Source organism: Megalops cyprinoides, chromosome 7 (genome assembly GCF_013368585.1).
Source record: "Megalops cyprinoides isolate fMegCyp1 chromosome 7, fMegCyp1.pri, whole genome shotgun sequence".
NCBI classification, from domain to species: domain Eukaryota; kingdom Metazoa; phylum Chordata; class Actinopteri; order Elopiformes; family Megalopidae; genus Megalops; species Megalops cyprinoides.
Window position 1 is genome coordinate 21,194,051 of NC_050589.1, and position 21,982 is coordinate 21,216,032.

Below are 21,982 nucleotides of genomic sequence, written 5' to 3' on the forward strand. Positions count from 1 at the left end.
TGAATTAGCTACAAACTCAGCGGCGTTCTCTTTCATGTCCCACAGAGGAGCCCCAGGGAACCTTCCACATCTGTTGGCTTGTCATACGGGAGAAATCAGAGCTGATTACTGTGACATTTACATTATATGAAGCGAAACAGCACTGGGAGAGTCTGGATTTGGAGGCCTGTGGGACCTTGTCGCTGGTATAATTATTAAAGTATTATATGATTTTATTGGATTTTTTTGTGCCCTGCCGGTGGAGTTGAAAAGGGTACTGTTCTCACATTGTACTTGTGTTCATCTGCAAAATGGTTGGTAGTGTCTAACATAACCAATTATGCATTATTTTGATGAAACATGACAGAAATGTTTTTTCTCAATGATTCCCAGAAGCCCATCGATTTTCATGTAACAAGATCAAGCTATAAGGTCACAGAGGCTCCTGATAGGTTTTTGATGTCCCGTCTCTAGCTCAGCAAGTTGGAGCCAGCCAGTGAAGGTTCCTTTGTAAAACATTACTGTACTTTTTTGTAAAAATGTATTTTTTATGAAAGTTTGTTCAAATATATTGTACACACTGTTTTCTAGTGCCTTCTTTTTTTCAGATCGTAATATCCATGGCCAAGATCAAATATTAGGCTTTTTGACATCTAGTCGCTACATTACCAGACTGTCTGGACATCATGATTCACATTGAATAATTACATTTTTTGTGTGAAGACCCCACTAGTAACTGAGAAAACACATATAACTATGTCAGGGCAGATAGTAGCTGAAGAAAAGGGAGAGTGATAAGGCAGGGACAAAGGACAGAGCAGAGATGAACAGTGAATGGAAATTAACATTGTTCACTTTTTTTATTGATCTCAGCATTTGATTTGTCACCCCACTGGAGACACATTATTTATTTGACTTGTTGCAAGTGGGAGGGTAGGACATGAGACATCTAGTTTTATAGCTTGGTGGTGTGCAATTTCATTAGCATTATTTATAATGTCTCTGATATATTTTATTGGATTTGTGATTCTATTGCAAGAACACAAGCCAACTTAATTTCACTTTCTGAAGGCATTGCTGGATATTTATGTTTTGATTCATGCTTTTCTAATTAAAGAGATGAGCACTGTGGACTGCTGATTCCAATACCATGCTGTCACTTATTTGCATCTTTTGCTCTTCTTTTTTCAGGAGCAGTGGTTGGAGCCCCCACATACCCCGCTGTTAAGCTCTTGTTATGCTCTGTGTGAACAAGCGGATTCATCCAGAAGCACTTGGAAAAGTACGGTGACTCCTGCATCTGTGAGCTCTGTGAGTAAACAGAGGAACCAAGGAATGGAGCTTTGGCAGGAGGAGGAGGGATAGGATCTGAATCACCTGTGCAGCTCTGTGCCATCCTGCTTCCCTGAGATATGGTCCAGCCTAGGCCCCACACAGACCAGAGCGGCACCTCCTTTTATCACTGATCCTCTCCCATTTTTATTCAGCCACACAGCAGCGCGTGGCCTGTGCGTGTCTCCGGGTCCTGCGGTCTCTGCATTGCAAGTATAGCTTTACCTCCCTCACGAGTGGACATCGGGAAAAGGCCAGTTTTTTCACGCATCACTTCAAGCAGCTTCACAGTTTTGACACGCTGAAAGAAGACGGCTATGCGCCTACTGTCTGGAGCCGCCTGTTCCTGCTCCAGCCCGGATCACCGCTTTCTGAGATGAGCCGTGTGCTCACGCTCGCTTCCCCCGACTTACATGAGGGGAGGAAACCCTGCAGCGTCAACATACAACATCGCAAGTGCTGACTCTACTCCAGCTTTCCTTTTCCCAGCACCCAGTAAATCTTAATGGCCCATTAATATTGCATTACTAACTAAACATGGCCTAAAAATGCTGCTTGCGCAATCCGGTGCTTTTTATTTCTGCTGGAAGAAGTGCGCAACATGCCGTAGGGCTTTGCACCAGCAAGCCTCTTATTAAAACAAAGAGCCAAATTAAGAAAGAGAAAGAGGGCGCATCCCATCTGGCATGCGGGGAGGAGCAGCACACCTGAAGTGAACAGAGTGTGAGGTGCGGGAGAAAATTATTGGTTTGGGGCGCCGCTCCCCACCCCTTGGAGTGCTGGCATTCATCAGTTCGTCTGTTACCCGGGAGAAGCACCTCACACCTGCTGGAGCCCATCGATCTCTGCAGGTAACTCGGTGTCAGGTTTGCAAGGATTTGACATTAAAGCCTCGCTCGATTTCAGAGACCTGGGCCTGTTACAGAACCAGGCCCCTCTGACTGCCCCGTCATCAGAAAAGATTGCTAATTAGCCAGGCAGTTCGAGGACCAATTAGGGTGGATCTGCATGACGTCTGCGGCGTGAGCTTCACTGGCTGTGGTGACCTTTGGACGTCCTCCTCTCCCTGTCGTTGTGCTGTGAATCGCCTCTTGAGAGGCTCCTGGCCTCGCTGCAGGGACACTGGGAACCTGGCAGTAAATGTCACTGCTCCTGCCATTGAATCTTCTGGGTCAGTGCTGGGATTTTCCTGACTTGGTGGGAGGTGTATTCTGCCCAAGGGGAGGCCGCATCCTGGCAAGAGCTGGAGCTGGAGCTGGATTCCAATGTGCTAGCTGTTTTTGGGACAGAGAGTTTTGCCTAATTAGGGTGACTTAGCCTTGGCTCTTGCAGTCAGCACGGGAACTGATTTCTTTTTGTGAAAATGTTCGTTAGAGAACCGTGTCCTTACTCTCACCTTCTGATCAATATCTGAATTAAAACAGAGATGAATGCGCTGGAATTCAGTTGTAGAATTTAAACTCAGATAGCTCAGTCATATCTCTGGATTCCTTTGCTCTGAATAACGTTTTTTTCTTCGATGCCATCTCCATCACCATTACCTTTTTTGGTACTTTCTTGGCATTCCACCTTTCCAGTTGTCATTGCAGCAGGCTGATTTTAATCAGCAGGAAGTTATTTTCGACTTCTCTTTTCATTTGTTTTCCTCCCATTGTCAAGCCACAGGAATCAACGGCAGTGTTTTCCTCTTGGATGTATGTGCCGCAGAGCTGGGGAAAAGTAGCCTATGGCTCTCTCTTTCTAAAAGCAACAAACAGATGAATAAAACATACTGAGAGAGCCAGAACAACTGACAGAGCGGTGAGGTGGAATCTGTCCTGCTCTCGCTCTCGGTGAGGGGGGCGGGTTACACTGACCGTAGGAAGCGTTGCGGTGTCCTGTGATTCCGCCCCTGCGTCAGGGCCCCGCCAGGTTATGATCCCCCTCAGCCACCGAGTCCAGGAGCCATGCCTGTGCCTGAGATGGCAGTGAGCCCGGTCAAGTCCCTGTACTGGGAGGTGTTCCCCCCGATGCCCACGCGGAGGGTCTACTGCACCCCTCTCTTCCAGGATGGGCTGCTGTACGTGCTGGGGGGCTGCAGCGAGACTGGCCTGCCGCTGGACACCGCTGAGGCTCTGGACGTCACGTCCCAGACCTGGACTCAGCTGCCCCCGCTGCCCACAGCCCGAGCAGGGGCGGCCGCGGTGACACTGGGAAACCGGCTGCTGGTGATCGGAGGCATGGATGCTCAGCAGAGCCCTCTATCCTCGGTGGAGATCTACAACCCCGACGAAGGCAAGTGGGAAAGGAAGGCCAGTCTGGGACAGCCCTCCATGGGAATCACCTCTGTGGAGAAGGGTAAGAATGTGGTGTCCTAAATTGACACGCATACACCAGCATTGTCCATACTCGATCCCTGTTAGCTACCGTGTGGATTAGTTAGGATTGAATATTTATGGCGTAGAGTCTGATGGAAAACAGGAAATGTTCTGTTGTTTAATTTTATCTCTTAGCTACAAGTGTAACATCGTTGTCTGTTTACATTCCTGGCCATTTCCGCTGTCTGAGCTATGTTTCTGTCATCGAGGCCATTCTAACATGACCTTTAACGGTCAGATGCAGACATTTTTGAATAATGGCTCTAAAAAACTAGAACATATTGCTCAAAAAAGCACAGGAAAGCAGCACCTTTTGTACTGAAAACAACTCTGTCTGCAGTATAAGCAAATAGGCTCATTCCTATGGTTCTGTTAAGTTATTAATTCAACTGGCTTCAAGATTTTCACTTGGAATCTTAATGAGTCTGTTTAGGAGTGCTGTACATCATGATTCAAATTAAGAGAGCTAACATTTGCACCCATTTACCCTCAGTGGACAAGGGGAGAAGAACTTGAGGAAAGCACAACTGATGCTGATGATTTCAACTAATTTTGAACACTTCTTTTGAAATTTTAAACTATGTGTAAGATAATGGGGGGGGCAAGTTTCAATTAGTGAGGAAAGTTTAGTTTGGGTTAGTATCCCCATTTAGTTTTAGCAGGAGCAGTGATATTGGTCAGATTGGGGTGAGGTGGATGTCACTATAAACCCTGTAGTTACAGACAAGACGGTTTCAGTTATCCATGTGAGGCAAGAGGGAGTGTGTACCTTTTGATGGCAGATTTGCACTTCTCAGACTGGGTAATTTACAAAAGACATGCAAATCCCTGCCTGACCTATTTCATATTTGTGAGAAATGCTTTAATTCTGAGGAAATAAATTGGCCCGTAGTGACAACAAATTTTAGAGATAAAAAAGGATATTAGACTGGTAATGTGTTACATTGGAGATGATTAAAATGAGCTATGTTTTGGTAATACGGCTCGTTAGTTTTAGTATGCCTGCAGCAGTTTTTGGAATTTGCATTGTAATTCCTTTTGTGTCTCTCAAACATCATTGTTAACATTTAAGTCTGTCTGGAGATTCTTTTCCACCTAATTTGTTTGATACCTTGTATCACCTTTGAGAACCAGCAGTTTCAGTGTTGTCCGGTGAAATGCAAGTAGGGGAAGCAGATAACTTCACTTTAAACTTCATTCCCAAACCTGTTTTGTTGGTGAATAAGGTTGATAATTTGAGTAAGGTTCACCCATCAGCAGCTGTTACTTTTTTTTACTTAATTGCTTCTAATGTGGTCGCATTACTAGCACCCCTAAGAAGACAAGGAAAGATATTATATTACTCCATGTGGAGTAATATTATACCTCAAGGGGACAATTTAATATCTTGAGGGTAGAGGATCCATATCTGCAGGGAATTAATTAAATATCACAAAGCAATGATGTCATTTCTGGAGGGGGTGCCTACTTATCAGGAGAGAATTACTTTTTTGTTATAAATATCTTGTTTCCTCAAGATATTAAGTAATTCTCTTGAGATATTAAGTCCTTCCCTCAAGATAGAAAGTCCTTGTCTCGTGATATGAAATCATTCCCTTGAGATATTCAATTGTTCCTTACAGATATGGATGTTATTCCCTCCAGATAAAGATCTTGTTCCCTCGAGCTATTAAGCTGTTCCCTCAAGATAAATAGTCTCTCACTGTCTCCTCAGACGGAGATCAGGCCTTTAAAATAAAACCTACATTTATTTCTTTATATTATTTCATGTGAAGTACACAAAGAAATAGCTATGATTTTATTTTAGTTTGAATTTTTTGTTAATCATACAAATCTCATGATCAAAACCAAAAACAGGTTCCAAATAATTGCCATATTAAAGTAGGACCTTTTCCTTCTCTATCTGTAACTCATTTTCCTCTGCAGATCCATATCTATATGTATACTGAGAGATGTTAATAAAATATTTAAATGGAAAAAGGCCAAGTGCCTGAAGATTCATCGTCTTAAGAAAAATGAAACGTCCTTTAGCTTTTAGCAAGATTTTTGAAGGAATATGTTTTTTTTTCATTTGCATAGGTCATCAAACTTTGATGCTTTTTTATTTAAATGTAGGGTTATGATGTTGTCAAATATAAATACCTCAAGCAGTAGCAGCATTTGGTTTAATCTGTAGTTATAGTCATAGTTAAGTTGTACTGAATCTCTGGATGCTGATTTGGCAAAGCTAATTTATGAAGAACAAAAAACAAAAACAACAACAATGATAATACTAAAGTAGTACTGCAGAAGTAGTAGTAACAGAGTAAAATGGTGGGACCAGTCGAAGGCACTATCTGAGCAAAGATGTTATGAACATAACACTAATGCCAATTGAACAGCTGCTTGATGAAAGGTTTGCCCGACCTGGACTTGGAGGAGCCACAGTGTACATCAAAGCTGACTGGCAGTTATCGTGCTGGCCTCTCTCACAGGGGCAGAACACATGTCTGCTCATCCCCCGAGCCCCCACACCCCCCTCCATCCTTCTCTCTCTCCCAAACACCGGACTGAGTGAGCATTACAGTTGCTTGGCAACGTGTGTGTGTGTGTGTTTGTTTTGGGGCAGAAGTGACCCAGTGAGCAGAGTTAAGACATTTTTAGAACGAGTCGAATGTCTGGGTAGAGGTGCAAACACGCAAGTCTTCTGCAGTCTTGTCAGCACTCTAAAAAACATTCATTACTGTGGCTTCAGCAGTTTTACCTGAACCAGTCTGGGATACATTGTGCCAGCCTGCTTCTTTTTTCCCTTCAGTGTCTCGGTTGTTTGAAAGAATGATTATATACTTGGGAATAAAAGGCACTGGGCTCCATTTTGAGGCACAGGAGTTTCTTCGGCTGAAGAGTGGATATAGACCATGTAATACTATAATTTGAGGTCACACAGCCATTTTGCTGGTGTTCTTTGTGCTTTGTACTGTAGTGGATAGGCAGGAATGTACAAGCATGATTTGTGAATATACTTTTCATAAACCCTCAGTTTGTTTGTTTGTTTTTCTTGGTGTCAACCTGCATCATTACTCATTCACTTATCAATTAAAATATTGCTGTCAAGATTTCCCTCTGGTGAGCACAGGAAGCCGTGCCAGTAGCTGATCAGCTTAGCCGAATGCAGTCTGGCAGTAGGCGATATGTGGCGTCTCCAACATGCGTGCCTTCTGCCTGTCCTCTCTTAGATTCACCCTGATGTGTTGTGAAGTCAGACTCATTTCTCATTAAAGCAAAACAGCCCAGACACACACACACACACATACACTGACTCCTGCTCTCCTCTCTCTCCATCTTTTCTGCCTCCTTTCCTCCACTCCCAGTCTGCCGTGGTGCCTCCTGATTGCCCCCCCCCTCCACCCAGCTCTTTTCCAGTCTTCCCCTTCTGTCAGTTTCTTTCACTTTCAATCCCTCGCTTTGCTCCAACTTTGTTTTCTCCTCAAGGCACTGAGAGTGACAATGACAACCCGACAACCCCCCACCAACTCAGTTCCCCGCTTTCAATTTTATTTTTTTTTTTGGCTAAAGTTTGAGGTGCTTTGTTGGCATAACGCAGGGCAGTATGTTTAAAGTATATGTAACAGAAAAATATCAATACAAAGTTGCTAATTGTACAATATTGTACAATTGTATGCACACAACTGCATAAACATTAACAATAATCGTACTGTAACAATAAGAAGAAATATGTGGTTTCTTCAATGTATGCGTACATATTGTTGACATTGGTGGTCATTGTGTTTATCTCTGGCAATGACAAGCTGCTGCATATAAACAAGCTAATTAGGCTGTCTCCCTCACCGAGTAAAACTGGCATTGTTATAGTGTCTAACAATGTGACCAAATTTGATACAATTATTGAAATTATTGCTAAATTATGCTGTGTATTTAGCGCAGTGCAGGATGAAGTTCATCTCAGTCTCACAGTGATCAGTGTTTCCTTTTCTTTTCAAAGTTCAAAATAATTTCTCATTTGATATATAGGTTGCTTCACATTTAGTTTGGCATATTATTACAGTGAGCAAATTTTAAAACTAGGTGACTAAGGGAACTCTTTTTTTAGACTTTGGACAGGAAGGCCTTGTGCTGAAGAGAATTTGATTCACTTCTCTTTGAGTGCATCTGAAATTGTAATGCATTTTTTCAGTGATTATGTGCAATGCTTTTTGACCTTATCCTACCCTACATGAATAAGTGTTTCAATGGACCTTAAGAGTATGTTCGTGGAAACCAGCATGCCGGGTATTTTAGTTGAGCATTTATGCCATTTTGAACAACTTTATACTAAGTCACCCCATACCACACTTCCAGGTATTGAAACTGGTTGTAATACACAGTCAGCTATTTTTAAACAATTTCTTATAGGCATGTTTATTTTGTGAAATTTCCCCATAATGCATTTCAACCTCCTTTTAAGCTTTCTCTTTAAGTGCTTCCATTGGCAAATCAAGCCTCCCTCATGCATTGACTGTTAGTCCATTGTTTGTGCAAGTTTTGTATGTGTTCTATCAGTATATTGCAGTGGGTCACATTGTATCGTCTTCACTGAGACGTGGTCTTGTTCTTGAAAATCCATGTTTTTTTTATTTACTGCAGAGGCCCAAGTTTGACAGGTCCTAGTGTAGCCCTCATTTCACTGGGAACAACAAAATCAGGTCATCTGTGGAGAAGAGGAATTTAATTTGAGTGTCGTGCCGAGTGAGTCCCGGGGCTGCAGATTGTTCACACTGTGGTCATTTCATTGATGTAAATACTGAACAATGTCAGACTCAAACGCCCTGACTGAAGAATAAACATCTTCCTCAGTTTTCACTGCCTTCTTGTTTTCTGGATAAATGGGCATCATTAAGTCATACACTTTATCCTCTACAAGAATTTTATAATGTTTAATATCAAATACAGTGGTGTGTCTTAACCTCAACAAAATATTCCGATTTTGACTTTCTTTTTCTGTGTGTGTGTGTAAACATGATATGTTGCAAGAATGGTGTTTTGTTGTGGTAGAAAGTTATTTCTCATTTAAAATATTGTCCTCTCTAGTATTCAATAATATTCATTTAAATTCAAACTGCTATTGGCGTGACTTCACATTGCACAGTACGACAAGGTTACATGTTAATACAAAGGTTAAGTGTGAATATATACTGTAGTCATCAATCAACAGTATGAGGCAGCAGTGGGGCATAGTGGTAAAGATCAAGGCTTGTAACTGAAAAGTTTCCGGTTCAATTCTCCACCGGGATAGTGCTGCTGTACCCCGGGGAAAGGCACTTCATTCACAGTTGCCTCTGTAAAATATCCAGCTCTATAAACTTAAATCATTGTAACCTGTGTGAGTCACTCTGGAACTGTCCACTAAAAAAACTGTTAAACTAAATGATACATGCAGTGTAAATACATACATATTAATATAAATAGTCATGCAAAATAAACTGAAATAAACATAAGCGATGAAAAAGAAAAAGATCCAGAAATTAAAAGCAGGAAACATAATCAAGAAGATACTATCTCTTTCCCTATCTCTAAATATTCAATTCAGTTTATTGGCATAACAAAGATACACTTGTGTTGCCAAAGCACAGTGTCAATTGCTGCAATCATTACAAGCTGATTTAAAAGTACAATTTGCAAATAAACAAGACAACAAGAAAACAAAATAATCAATTAATTAGTGTGTTAAACACATGAGTAGAGATCATGAATTTATTAAAACAATTGAAATGATAAATTCAGGAAAACCTCAAAATAAAGTGCTCAGTTTATGTACGCCACCCAGTTGTCCCTCGGGATGTGACAGCTTATACTTAGCTATATTTAAACACAGTCTGCCAGAACTCCGCAGCCCTTTTATATACCAAACCTTGTCAACATGTTTTTATTAGTTACTGTGTACAGATAGCCAGCTGCGGTGTGCTGACAATTTACAGTTCTGATTGCGCTCAGTATCACTTTCTGTGTTTGCATTTGTTTTCCCGACAGGTGGTGTACTTTTCTGTTTGTTGTGTCATAATTTGGTCGGCTGTAATTGTGTGTGTTTGTAAACCGCTCTCCTGAGGCTGCCTGGTGTCAGTGGGTGTTAGTGCATCGGCCATCAGGACGTGCCAATGTTAGCTTCGCCTTTATTTCCCGCTCCATCCTGTGTGTGTGCCGCTCTGCGGGCTCCACTGCATTCAGCCACTTTGTCTTATCAATAATACAACGCTTCAGCCCTGAGGTCTATTTTAAATGCGTGTCACATTTTGCACTGGCAATTATGGCAAGCTCGGCTTTCAGCAAATTCCTAATGTCCTCAGTAAATCCTTCTTTTACAGTTAATGCGCAATACCAAGCCATATAGGCTTATCGTGAAATGGTATAAGGTACCATGCACAAATGGATTGATTGGCTGGGTTGGATTATATGTCGTATTGAGGTCAATGTTAAGAATGTACATATATTTCCTAAAGCTCTATTTTGGTATAGCTCCGCCCACCAAATGCTTATAACAAAATGTTTGGAAATTAGAACACAAAAACAGGACTTCTCATATATTTTAAAGTATATCTAAGAGCTGGTGAGTGGCATTTCTCTCAGAGGGAGAGCTGAACTGCTGATGAACTACCTTGAATGAGCTGTGATAATTCTGAGCATTTCCAGTTGCCTTTGTTTCTGTGTGTATTTTATGGCAAGCCAACAGCAGTGCTGCTGAACAAAAAACCAGTGGTGTCAGGTACTGTGGTAAGCTGGTCAGCTGTCTGTATTTGGTCTACATTTTACCCACCTGGATATGTTTGTCCAGCGGCATTATCTGTGTGGGAGTTGGGTCCTTGCGTTCTTATTACTAGACAATCGTAATAATAGAGACTGAGAATAAACAAAGCCTTGGAGGTGGTATTTTGACTGAGCGCTGTTGATGTCGGTAGTTTGCCCTCTGTAGAGAGCCGCCGCGGTGTGCTCTGCCCCTCCCTCCACTCTCTGCCCTGAGAGATGCCCAGTGTCTCCCTTCATCGCTGTTCAAAGTGCTCTCCAATGGCAGCTTCAAAGTCAGCTGCTTTTCTCAATGTGCAGAGAGAGATCATTGACCTGCCCTGCTATTGTCTTCCAGCAGAAATTATGGAAGAATGAGCTCCTGGCTAACAGACATTCTCATAAACTTTGTAACATTTTAGGCTCTGCACATTTTTTACATGCAATCCCCCAGGAAGCTTATCTAAATAAAAGTCACACTTATTAATTGCTGTATTTGTAGTCTGATTGAATATAAGAACCCTGTCTTACCATAATTACCCAGTGGGGAAAAAAATGCAGAAGGCTATTAAACAGACACACACTCACACACACACACACACACACACACACACACACACACACACTCTAACTCACTTTTGATCTTGGTTTTCCCCTTGCCTCGTGTCTGTTTGCCTGGGGAAGGCTCAATCAGCCACAGGGAATGGAGGGCAGACATTCGGAAGGACTGAATGCACAGCTGCCGGTGCTTCCGGGGTCCTCTCTAATTCCTCAGAGGTTGCAGCAATAATTGCTGTGGTTCTGATTTCACCATGAACACCCTGATCTTGTGGCTTTATCAGAATCACTGAGGATTTCCAGCATGTGGTACTTCTGAGGAAATGGAGTCTGGGCGTGGGGTGGGGATGGTGTCTGTCTGTCTGTCGGTCTGTGCACATCTACCATTCTGTCTCTCTTTTTATTTTTCTGTCTCCTTCTCTTCTCCTGTTCTTGCTGTCACCATCCTTTGTCTGCTTATCTTTCTCTGCCTGTCTGCCCATCTCTGTCTGCCTGTGCCTGTTACGTGAGTAGCTATAGCCAATACTGTCAGTTGAAGTATATTTTTCTGCAGAACATGTGCAGAGTATGTGTGGAGTTGATAGTGAGTGGTCAGCAGGCGAGTGGAGATCTTTCTCTATGGATGCACTGGCAGAGCTGGATGCAGCTCTGCAGAGGTGGATGGAAGCCAAGGGCAGTACCATAAGCTGCCCCCATAAGCACTGGGAACTTTTTTTGTTCTTGGGTTTTTCTGAGGTGGCATGGAGAAAAGAAGGTGGAATAAATGTGTATATAAATGTGTGCATGTGGTAGAGAGAGAGAGGTGTGTGTGTGTGTGCGCGTGTGTATATGGGCGTGCATATGTGTGCATGTGCATTTGTTCACGTGTTTGAGTGTATACGCATGTGTGTGCATATGTGTGTTTGATTGTATGCTTATATCTGAGGTGGTGATTGAGTGTGTCTGTCTTGTGTGTGTGTGTGTATGCATTCATGTGACTATGTGAGCTGGTGTCTGTGTGTATGTAGTGTAAACTGGTGTATGTGTGTGTGTGAGCTCCTATGTGTGTGCGTGAGCAGTGTGGCTTCATCACAGCGGCAGCCCTGAGGCTGATTTGAATGCAGCGACCCTGACAGAACCACTTCCATCTCTAGTTACAGGGCCATGCTATTGATTCCTCACTGCGCTGGTAATGAAACGTATCTCCTCCGATCAAAGGAGACGGGTGCATTAACCCAGCAGCTGGGGGTCGAGTGACGAAACCCACGCTGAGGGAGAGGAGGCCAGATCTGCACTTAGCAGCCATTGCCCTTTGCTTGATCTCAGGAGGGATGCTTTCCCTCTGTGCTTTCACCCCCAACACATCCCTGTTTCCAGCCAGCCAAAATGGATACTCCACCGCTCTGCCCCAGTGCCCAGGTGTGAGGGAAGTCTCTCTGTGCCACGAAGACCCGCGCTGAATATTTATTATGGGCTGAACAGTAGGCCTAGATTTGGCACTGCTTCAAATTGCCAAGGATCTGATGCACATAGGTGTTGCATTAGAGTTTTCTAAAATTTTTGAGATGCAGAAGCTTTATGTTTTCACATAAAGACTTGCAGACTTACACAGAGTACCACAGAACTGTTACACACATACTACATTCCTTTACAAAAGGAGTGTCCCACACAAAATTCCCAAGACTGTCCTTCCCCACCTGCTTGAGTAGCTATCTATCTATCCATCTATGTATATTTATATTTCTTTTTCTCATTGGATTGTTTTAACCTGGCCAGTTTCCTTAGTGAGGTTACCGAACCGCTGTTAAATATGGAGGTTATGGCCCACAGCAGCAAGCAGAACAGCTGGCTGTGTAAAAGGGCATCACTACTGTTGCTATGCTGCACGCTGGGACTCAGTGGAGCTGATGGAGGCCTCATGATCAGAAAATCAAGATCGTTGACAGATGAATTGAAAAACTGCGAAAGACAATAAGAGAACAAGAGCCCCTTACCCCAGCGGAATGTGTACAGTGTAGATAGATTTTGCCCTTGTGACAGAGTGCTGTCACTACGGTTCAGTATGCGCTCTGACTGCCATACCAACGAGCCAGGCTCTTTGGCGTTGCAGTCAAGCTGCAGGTTTAGAACCCGGGTTCGAGGCTGGGTGGGGTGACTGCTCTCACCCTTCGCTACATAAAAACGTTGCGGAATGACTGAGAGGCGATAATAAACTGATGAGGTCAAAAGGTTTGATGAGGTTATGGTGGTTTATTTCACCCAAGCTGTGACTGGTGAAAGTAACAGCAAATAAATTAACAATGAAGAAAAAACAGAAGAATAACACAAACAAAATGCCAACAATAAACCTAAGCAGGCAAAAAGAGAACATCAATTATACTGTGATTTTTCAGTCCCACTACACTCTTTGCCAGCTTTTCCCCTACTGACTGAAAGTTGCTCTTATAAAGGCAATCAGCCATCTTGGACTAAACTAAGCACATTGAAATAAATCAATTAACTCAACAAAGTCATAATCCAATAAATACTGGCATACTAATATCACCTTACCACATCTAAAAATTGTCTGCACTCTCCCAAACCTACAAGTCCCGTCAGCCCCCAGCCCTCGGGTCCTTTGGCTGATGGAGTCCGTCCTGCTGGTGCCCTTGGTTGCACAGGTAGGCCCTGTTCCCCCCAAACCACAAACATTTCCTTAACTGTAAAAAGAGGCGAAATTGACAAAAATTGTCCAAGACTAGAAATGCTTAATCATTCAGTTGGCCACCCTGCATGTTAAGACATTCTGCCTGTCCTTGTTGTTTGTAGAGTCAGTGGTTTTGGTGTGTTTGGGAGGAGGCAAACAAAGGAGTTAGTAAAATAAAATGGGGATGGTAGATGGTATCATGGTATGTTTGCCCCGGATCTTTCTGCTTAGTTTACCTAGTTCCATGTAACGTACATGCACTCATTACAGCCCCCAAACACTGAACCTGGATCATTTTCAGCTTTTTGTGTCATACGCTGGATTCAAATTAAGGTTGAAAACTGATCCTGAATTGGTTGCTGGAGGCAGAAAGCCAGCAAAACCATCACGCAGATTCCCCAGGTCTGAATAAATAATTGCCTGCAAGGTGTTGATGTCTGAATGATAAAAGAGGAACCTCTCTGCACGTTTTTATTAACATGTAATGTCCTCGCAACATTGCTGTGGCAGTCTACAGGACAATCATTCTTCAGCATTAAAGCTTTGGACATTATACCCAGCCATTAAATAAGTCTAATATTACATTTATGTTTAGATTTCCTGAGCTCCAGAATACTATTCCAAGGTTATTTTGACTTACTGCCTCAGGTTGAATGTCCACCATTTTTTAAAAAATGAAAGTATTCGTGATGTATGCATTTCTCTTTTTCAGGAAAAAGTATTTAAATAATGAATATGCTATCACGATTCATATTGGAATGGTGGGAATACTGTAATTAGATATACAATTTTTCAGCAGAAAATTACTTTTTTATGTCTCTTATTGTGTTCTCTGAGCTGAGCAGGGGTCCTGACTTCCTTTCCTGGCTAAAGGTGGGAAGAAGATTATCATCCTTCAAAGAGGTTTTATTAGTAATTCAGGTAATGCATTCTCTGGCAAATGACTTGCGCTTAGAGTGTCTGTACTATAGGTGGGGGGAAAAGAAGATGGATCCTTTCTCTACTCACCATGTCCTACATTGGCAAGGTATTTTGTGGTGCATTAAGTGGAGAACCATTTATGGTCTCTATTCAGCCTCTGTAATGAGCTGTTCCTGTTTTCCACCGCAGTCTATGATATAACTGGAACAGAATCCAAAGCTGGGTGTAAATAAGCTTCTATGGTGTCTGCACACAGAAATGTACACTTCTTAAAGTGCTGTTACACAGCCCACCATCATCAAAAGGCAGTTTTCTTAAACTTTTGTTACTATGGCGATGTCTGTTTCTATGGAAAACCGTTGCCACAGGCAGGTAATTAACCCTTTCCAAATCCTCCTTCACCCATGGTGGAGTGCTGGAAGGCAATATCAGATCACCTCCCTCTTTTTAACGGTACGGTACTGTCTGTTCAGAGGACAGAGGACAGTGTTTCATCGTTTCAGAGTGTACACATGATGAACAGTTGAGTTCAGATGTGCCAGGGGAGAAGTCTGTGCAGCAGGGCATAAATAAATTACAGAAATTACTGAAGTTAGTCATGGCACTGGACACAGGACTGATTTGATGCAATAATGAAAAAGCTATGTCAGTGATTTGCATGGAAATGTGTCGATGTGTTCTGCTGGGGAGCATGTCCCAGCATGCCCTGCTGGCTGCAGATCTGCCTCTTGCCTCCATTTTAGTATGAAAGGGATCGTTCTTTTGGTCTTTGCTGCCATGGTGACATATAAAGCATCGTACACAGAGTTTTCATGGGTTTGAGCACCAAAAAGCAATTCGCCCACGACTCGGAAACGTGTTAAGAAAATAAATGCTGCAAGGCAGTGTCTGGAACTCCGAAGCTTGGGAATAAGTAAACCGTGGCTGTTGTTTCCAGAGCGGTGGCCTAGCTGGGATTGTCACACTGTGTTCTGGGCATGTACTGTTTCCATGTGATTGTGAGGAGTATGACAGCAGTCCAACAGCATGGCATTGGCAGACCGTCGTCCCACTCTGGATCTCATTTCAGTCAGGAGTTAAAGGTGTAATCCCCTATAAATACATACAACACTTTAAGCATTTTATATGCCAATTGACTGTGCAAATGTTAGGGATTGAATTTTGTGCATCCCCTTTTTTTAAATGAGTAGTGTACCCATTGCAGTCTTAGATTTTGCACTGTTGCGCTGTGCAGACCTAATGTTGGTTAGTGTCACGTGAAAATCGATTGATCTGTCAGATTTTTTCCTGCTATTTTTAGAGCTGCATTATTTGGAGCTCTGAAGGTGGTTGCATGTGAATCACGTCTCGTGTCTACTCTCAAGTTGAGCTCATTCTCTGAGCCAGTGTTGCTCTTTTTTGCGTCAGGACATTCTGACAGGCTTTGTTTCTGACTGAGTGAAGTTTTAATCAGGGCACGTATTTAGAACAACGCCTATGACTTCACTCTGCTGACTGAAAAAGTTGCATCACGAGATGGCTTGTCTGTAAATCCCTCCTGAGCTCCAACTCTACGAAATCTGACTTTCAAATGAGCGAACACACTTTTTCCAATTCGCTCTACTTGCAGATGGTGTTGTGATGATTTAGGTTTAAGACAAATAGGCAAACAACATATAAAGCGGCTTAATCCATTAGAAAAGAAGCATAGGCAATGGTTACTTGTACCACCTACAGGCTGAAAAGATTTTCAGATGTGACACCTATTCATACCCCTGAATCAGATGGTTGTCACCTCACGCCCCTTCTCAGGCAAGCAGGATGGTAAGCTGATTATCAAGGGTGAGAGGATCTTGCCTCTTCATTCCTGACTTTCCTGGGTGTGTGTGGATCCTTTCTAGGAGTCTAAAATGAATTCTGTTCCCAGTTCCAATACTATTTTAGTGGATTTTTCATGTGGCAGCTGTTGAATCTCAATGAATATGAAATGCAGGTTGCTCTCCTCTTTTTGGGGAAATTGAGCTTTCATGAATATGAGAGAGGTGATAGTAGTGGGGGTGGGTGGCTGCTTTAAATAGGGTGGTGAGTTTCCTGCTGGACAGATGAGCAAATGTGAATGGACACACAGAACTGAGTGTTTGGGTTCAGGCAGATTCTGACAAATTGGTCGGTTCTACTTCTGGCAGAAGCACCCTCATTACTTTAGACATCTTGGCCCAGAGTCATCCACCCAACCCCTCTAGACTTCCTCCAAGCCCAACGGTGACATGCTATTAGAGAGCTGACAGCCAGCATCCCGGCTCTGTCTTCCCCCAAGCCAATTTGCACCAGGGCCTGTGCAAAAACCTACACCCTGTCTTGCTCCAGTCATTGATTCGCCTGTGGTGTTGAAGTGGTGTTGATGTCAGGGTATGAAATGAAAACACATTCCCTTTTTGGTTGTTTTCTCTTTTGACCAGGTGTGAGAAAGGTGACTGTGTTAGTCTGTTAACCCAGCCACACCCTTCACCCTACACTGCACACAAACGCGAATAGCCTTAAGCATGTTGCAGGAGGCAGCTGTGGATAAGGTTTTTATCCACTCCAGGCAGTGAGTAAGCTTACACCTCACAACCCTGCGAGGCACACCGTAACGCTCCATTCGGTTATTCCCTTTCATAACGCAACTGAATGTTTTGATGCCAGTCCTGTTGCAGTGCATTAAGGTGTAAGTACGCCGCATAGCACATAGGCACTGTTTGTTGTTACGAATGTCGCTTCATTCGTAAATAGTTGATCATTATCTTGTTTGTAAATATATCAAGCTGCTTGCCTCAAGGATCGAATGCAAAGCACACACACACACACACATACACACACTCTCTTTCACACACACTTATACCCAAGTGTGCACACAAACACACACACACACACACAGAGGAGAAAAATTGAGATGTGTGTTTCCAAATACAAAGACTTGCTTAATGCTGCAAGCAGTAATACTGATGTTGCACGATACAGACATCTGTCAGTCCAGTCTGACACTGAGTGCCCGCCTGAGGAAAGATCCTCCAGAATAATGCTGCTACGTTGCTACTGCGCCGCCGTTAGGTTCTTTACCTGCTTATTAGATAGATTTATCCAAAAAACCAAGTTTTAACCTCTTCTGTAGAGTCTTAGTATGGCTTGTCATTACTGTATTAACAACAGATTGAAACAGAAAACATAGATCAGACTTTGTAGGGAGTGGCATCTGATGGTTTCATCCTTGCCGTAACTCTAAAAAGTCTCATAGCACAGTAAGTGTTTTCGTAGTATATGTTCTTATCTAGCGTGAGGTGAAAGTGTGTGCTTAACCCTTTGTGGGGTTGGATTTTTGCTGGAATCCCTCCTTATGGAGTTGAACCTTCTGCCTCTTCCACCACATGCCTCTCTGCATGCAGTACCTTATATTATGCTGACATGTAAAAGCACATATACCTTTTCACTTTACTCTTTGTGAACAAATGTGTCAGTGTGCCTGACGCCCACGTTCAGAACACTTCAGATGCAGGGTAGAGTGGTCTTGTTCATTCTTGCTTTACAACATATTGATTTTTTGATTTCTGAAACATGACAGGCAGAAGAAAGGAAGATGCACTTGTTACAGCACCGAGGAGAAGGTCTTGATTAGCTGCTCAGGCTCCTGCACTGTGATGAGAGCGAGGGAGAGAGGGAGGGAAGGAGAGAGTGTTGAGTGAGCCAGGGAACAAAAAAAAGGCAGATAGTACTACATGCAGAAATAGAAGGAGAAAGAGCATTTTGATTCTATGGAGAGAGAGGGAGTGCGATGAATGTAAGAGAAAGTGCTTGTGGAAGTAGCAATAGAAGGACAGTAGAGTGACAGTGACGGCACTTGTAAGGTGAGATGGGAGACTGACGGAGCAGGGGAGCAGCCTTTGAAGAGGGAATACTTAATGTCGACCCGTGGTCCCCCTTTTGTCACCGAAGAGATCCTAGTTTACTGCCACCATGAGGGCCCTCAGCCATCACTTCCTCTGTCTCTGTCAAAGAGAGAAGACCACTCTTTTCATATGTGCTCATAAGCGTTTATCAGCAGCTGGACCTGCAACTTCTTTTCTTTCTGAGTGACAAGGATTCTGCCTGTGCAGGTAGTAAATTACAAAAACCTAAACATTAAAATAACAACACAATGCATAACTAGATTAATATCTCTTTAGAGTCAATAATGGATTGAATAAGGGATTTAATTCTTGGTGTAAAGTACAGCGAATTAAATGCGCAGCCTTTAAAATGTTATCTTTGCTGATGTCAGGGTCAGAGGTTGTCCTGGCCAGGCTCATGACCGTTTGTGTAGTCACTGCATAGAGTCCTGGTGATTATTGTCACAGCTTCCTCTGTCATCCACCTGTCCTTAGAGTGAGTGAGAGTGAGCTGGGGGGCTCCATCAGCTGTCATGTGATGCCATTCACTCACAGCCCTACCCATGTACTCACCAATCCTCCCCACAGTCCTTTGCACCATACATCTTCCACCAGGCAGCAAGGCTTCCGTTACGCAATCAGCGTTTGTTATGTAAAGATCTTCTTTAACAAGGTCATTCCTGTGTAATTGGTGAAGGCCTTGTACCGGTGCCAGGGATACAGTAGGAGCCATTTCTACTCCATGTTCATGTCTTATTGAGAATCTTTCCAAATAGTTCCCCAGTTAAAGGACATCTTCCTTTATGCATAATGCTCATGCATAAAGCTTCCGGAAAAGTGTCAGTTGACATTAAAAATTCATTGACATTCTTGGAACTGCCAGCATCTGAAGTGTTTGGTTTTGTCAGAAGTTGTTAGGAATATTGGTGAATTCTTATGTCAGGTGTGATTAAAGTCTCACAGGGCATTATGCAGTTGTTACATAGGCATCACGTAGGCTGCATTCCGGCATCTTATAAAATCAGTGCTACTCTTCAAATGAAGTGTGACCCAGATTTCTGTGGGTGAATCTCACTCCGTCTCTCCCTCATTTTGGGGACCTGCTTTGCCCTCAGGCTCCAGCGAGCGGCTTGCATTGTGGGTCTCTGGAGTGAGAGCACCAGCATCCATGTGCACCTCATGTAGCTGCCAGTTCATTCTGCAGTGAGCTTTTGTGTGGGAGGGAACTCTTCCAACAGTACACACAGCTGCACATGCTTCACATGCAGCTCCCTGCCCCCCACCCCCCAACCCAGGGTCTATATATAGTGTGCCTTTTAATTGGTGTGTGGAATCTAGTCCACAAACACCATTTGTTATTAAAACCATCACAGGGGTCCTGAAGTCAGTGGAGATAATGAACGTAACTGAACCCCTCCCCTCTGTGGATGTGTTCTTGTGGCAATAATGAAGTCAATATGGTGTTAAAACTCCCCGTATTGAGAGAAACCCAGCTGTCTGTTTCAGTAGCTGTAATTTTTCAGTATAGCAAGTATTTTGATTATGTAATGCTTGTTTTTTGTGTTTGTATTCCTGTATTGTTTAACTCCAACTGGCTTTGGTGAAGGCAGGTGCTGACAATATTTATCAGTAAGACTGAAACTTGTTTCTTTCTGATTGTAATGACACTGAATCTTTGAGGCAGCCAATCATGCAGGACCAAAATACATCTGAAACCTGCTTACTCATGAATATTCATAGAAATCGGCCATTACTGGAACTCTTTATGCAGACAGGGTGTTAAGCAGAGGTGGGAATGAGCACTATCTCTGTGGTAATTAATTATTGCTGCTGTCACACAAAGGTCAGCCATATTCATAAATCTAAATCTAACATAAATTAGGGATGGGTTGTAAATAATGATGGAACTGTTGTTGATGGGGTTTTGGCAATTATCCTTTATTTAACCTGGTTTTCCCAACAGGAGAAATATTTGTTTTTCAAGAACAGCAGTGCATCGCTTTTAGCCACCCACCCACCAACTATAAAGTACAATATGATGTGTAAGTACAGCGATTAAATCAGTCAGGAGATTGTTTGCAAATTGATCTTCAGTCTTCTAGCTACTTTATATGAAAACATTTAGTGCAGTGTTGTAATTGTAGACCGCGATGGGAGTATGTCCACTTCAGTTCCTTGTTTCTAGCAATGCAAGCTGTTTCGATTAGTTTCTTTGGTAATTGCTGAGCTTCACCCAGCCTCAAAGCGGCTGCCATTTTAATGATGTCCCCCAGAAGGCAGCGTCAGCGGGGCCTGCCTGAAAGCCCTCTGTTCCACATTTAGACCACTTTTGTCTCCATAACAAGAGACCTCTGCCCACCAGCTGACGATATTATCTGCGCGTTGTGTGACCTCTTCCCCCTCCTGCTGAGTTTCATCGACCGTCATCTTCAAGGCGGAGAAAAGTCTGCACGAAGATCCGACAGATCGAAAAAAAATGTGCATGGAAACAGTGAAGCTGAGTTTCAGTTATGTTTTCCCATCCTGTAATAGCAAAACTAAGGTCAGAGCTCAATAATGCCTTAGTATGTATCCACTGGGCTTTTCAAGTTCAATGAGTGCGACATGTATGGTATATCCAGGGACAACTGCAAATACTACAACCACTATGACTTTTTTCCTGCAGTCCTCATTCAGGCTCCATATAGTGTTTTTGTGAATTCAGTTCTCAGTGCCACAGGCCAAGTTAGTGTCTGTGCTAATTTGTTCACCACAAGGTAGACAGCATCATCTATGGAACAGTGGGGTAACGTAAAGCCTTTCTATCCTGTTCTTTTGTCTACAGGTATGAGAAGGATGGCTTATTGGCCATGGCCCCTAATCAATATCCAGTCCCAACTTTACATAAAGAAAAGCCAAGTTGATGTTCCCATTTCTGTACTAATTAGGGGATATTATATTGAATTTGATTATAACAGGATTACATTTGCATAGACGTAGACAGTAAATTATTTTTAGAAGAATTTAAGTTATATGAGCTGAGTGTGACAAACATGAGATCTTAAAGTATGTTAAAGTATTGTTCAGCTGTTTTTTTCCTTAACTGTCAAAGCTTATTTGTCTAATTGGATGCTTCTACAATGTATTTTGTAAAGAAAACAAAATAATCTATTTAATTGCAATCTTACTCGTACATAAAAACATCCACTTAAATAAGAACAAATAAAAATGTGAAAACAACTCAGAGATGGACTTAATTACAGTGCTTGGGCTTATACATGTGAGTTGAAATTAAGTGGGTTTGATTATGAAAGTACTTCCACTTGAAGGCACCATGGAAACAGTCATTAAAAAGTAGAACATTTAAAAGAAAAAGAAAAAACTCACATTTCACACTAATTGCATAATAAGTCACCATAATTAGATAAAGCATTGTCTTTGGAGGTGAAAATTTGTAAGTCTGGCTTTTATGTCTGTAGGGTAGTGGGAGGTGTGTGTGTGTGTGTGTGCCTGCCTTTACTTGTGCAATCATGTTTGTTTATTCATTTGTCCACCAC

At 42.6% G+C, this 21,982-nt stretch overlaps 1 protein-coding gene across 1 annotated transcript in view; it reads left to right on the forward strand.

The window, feature by feature from the left end:
- The first annotated feature begins 2,457 nt into the window (after positions 1-2,457).
- Positions 2,458-21,982, forward strand: part of klhdc8b (kelch domain containing 8B) — a 57,444-nt gene continuing 37,919 nt past the window's right edge. Inside the window, exon 1 of the mRNA XM_036533471.1 lies at positions 2,458-3,648. Coding sequence (XP_036389364.1) covers positions 3,258-3,648 — 391 coding nt within the window. The 5' untranslated portion in view covers positions 2,458-3,257. The remainder of the gene's footprint in view (positions 3,649-21,982) is intronic.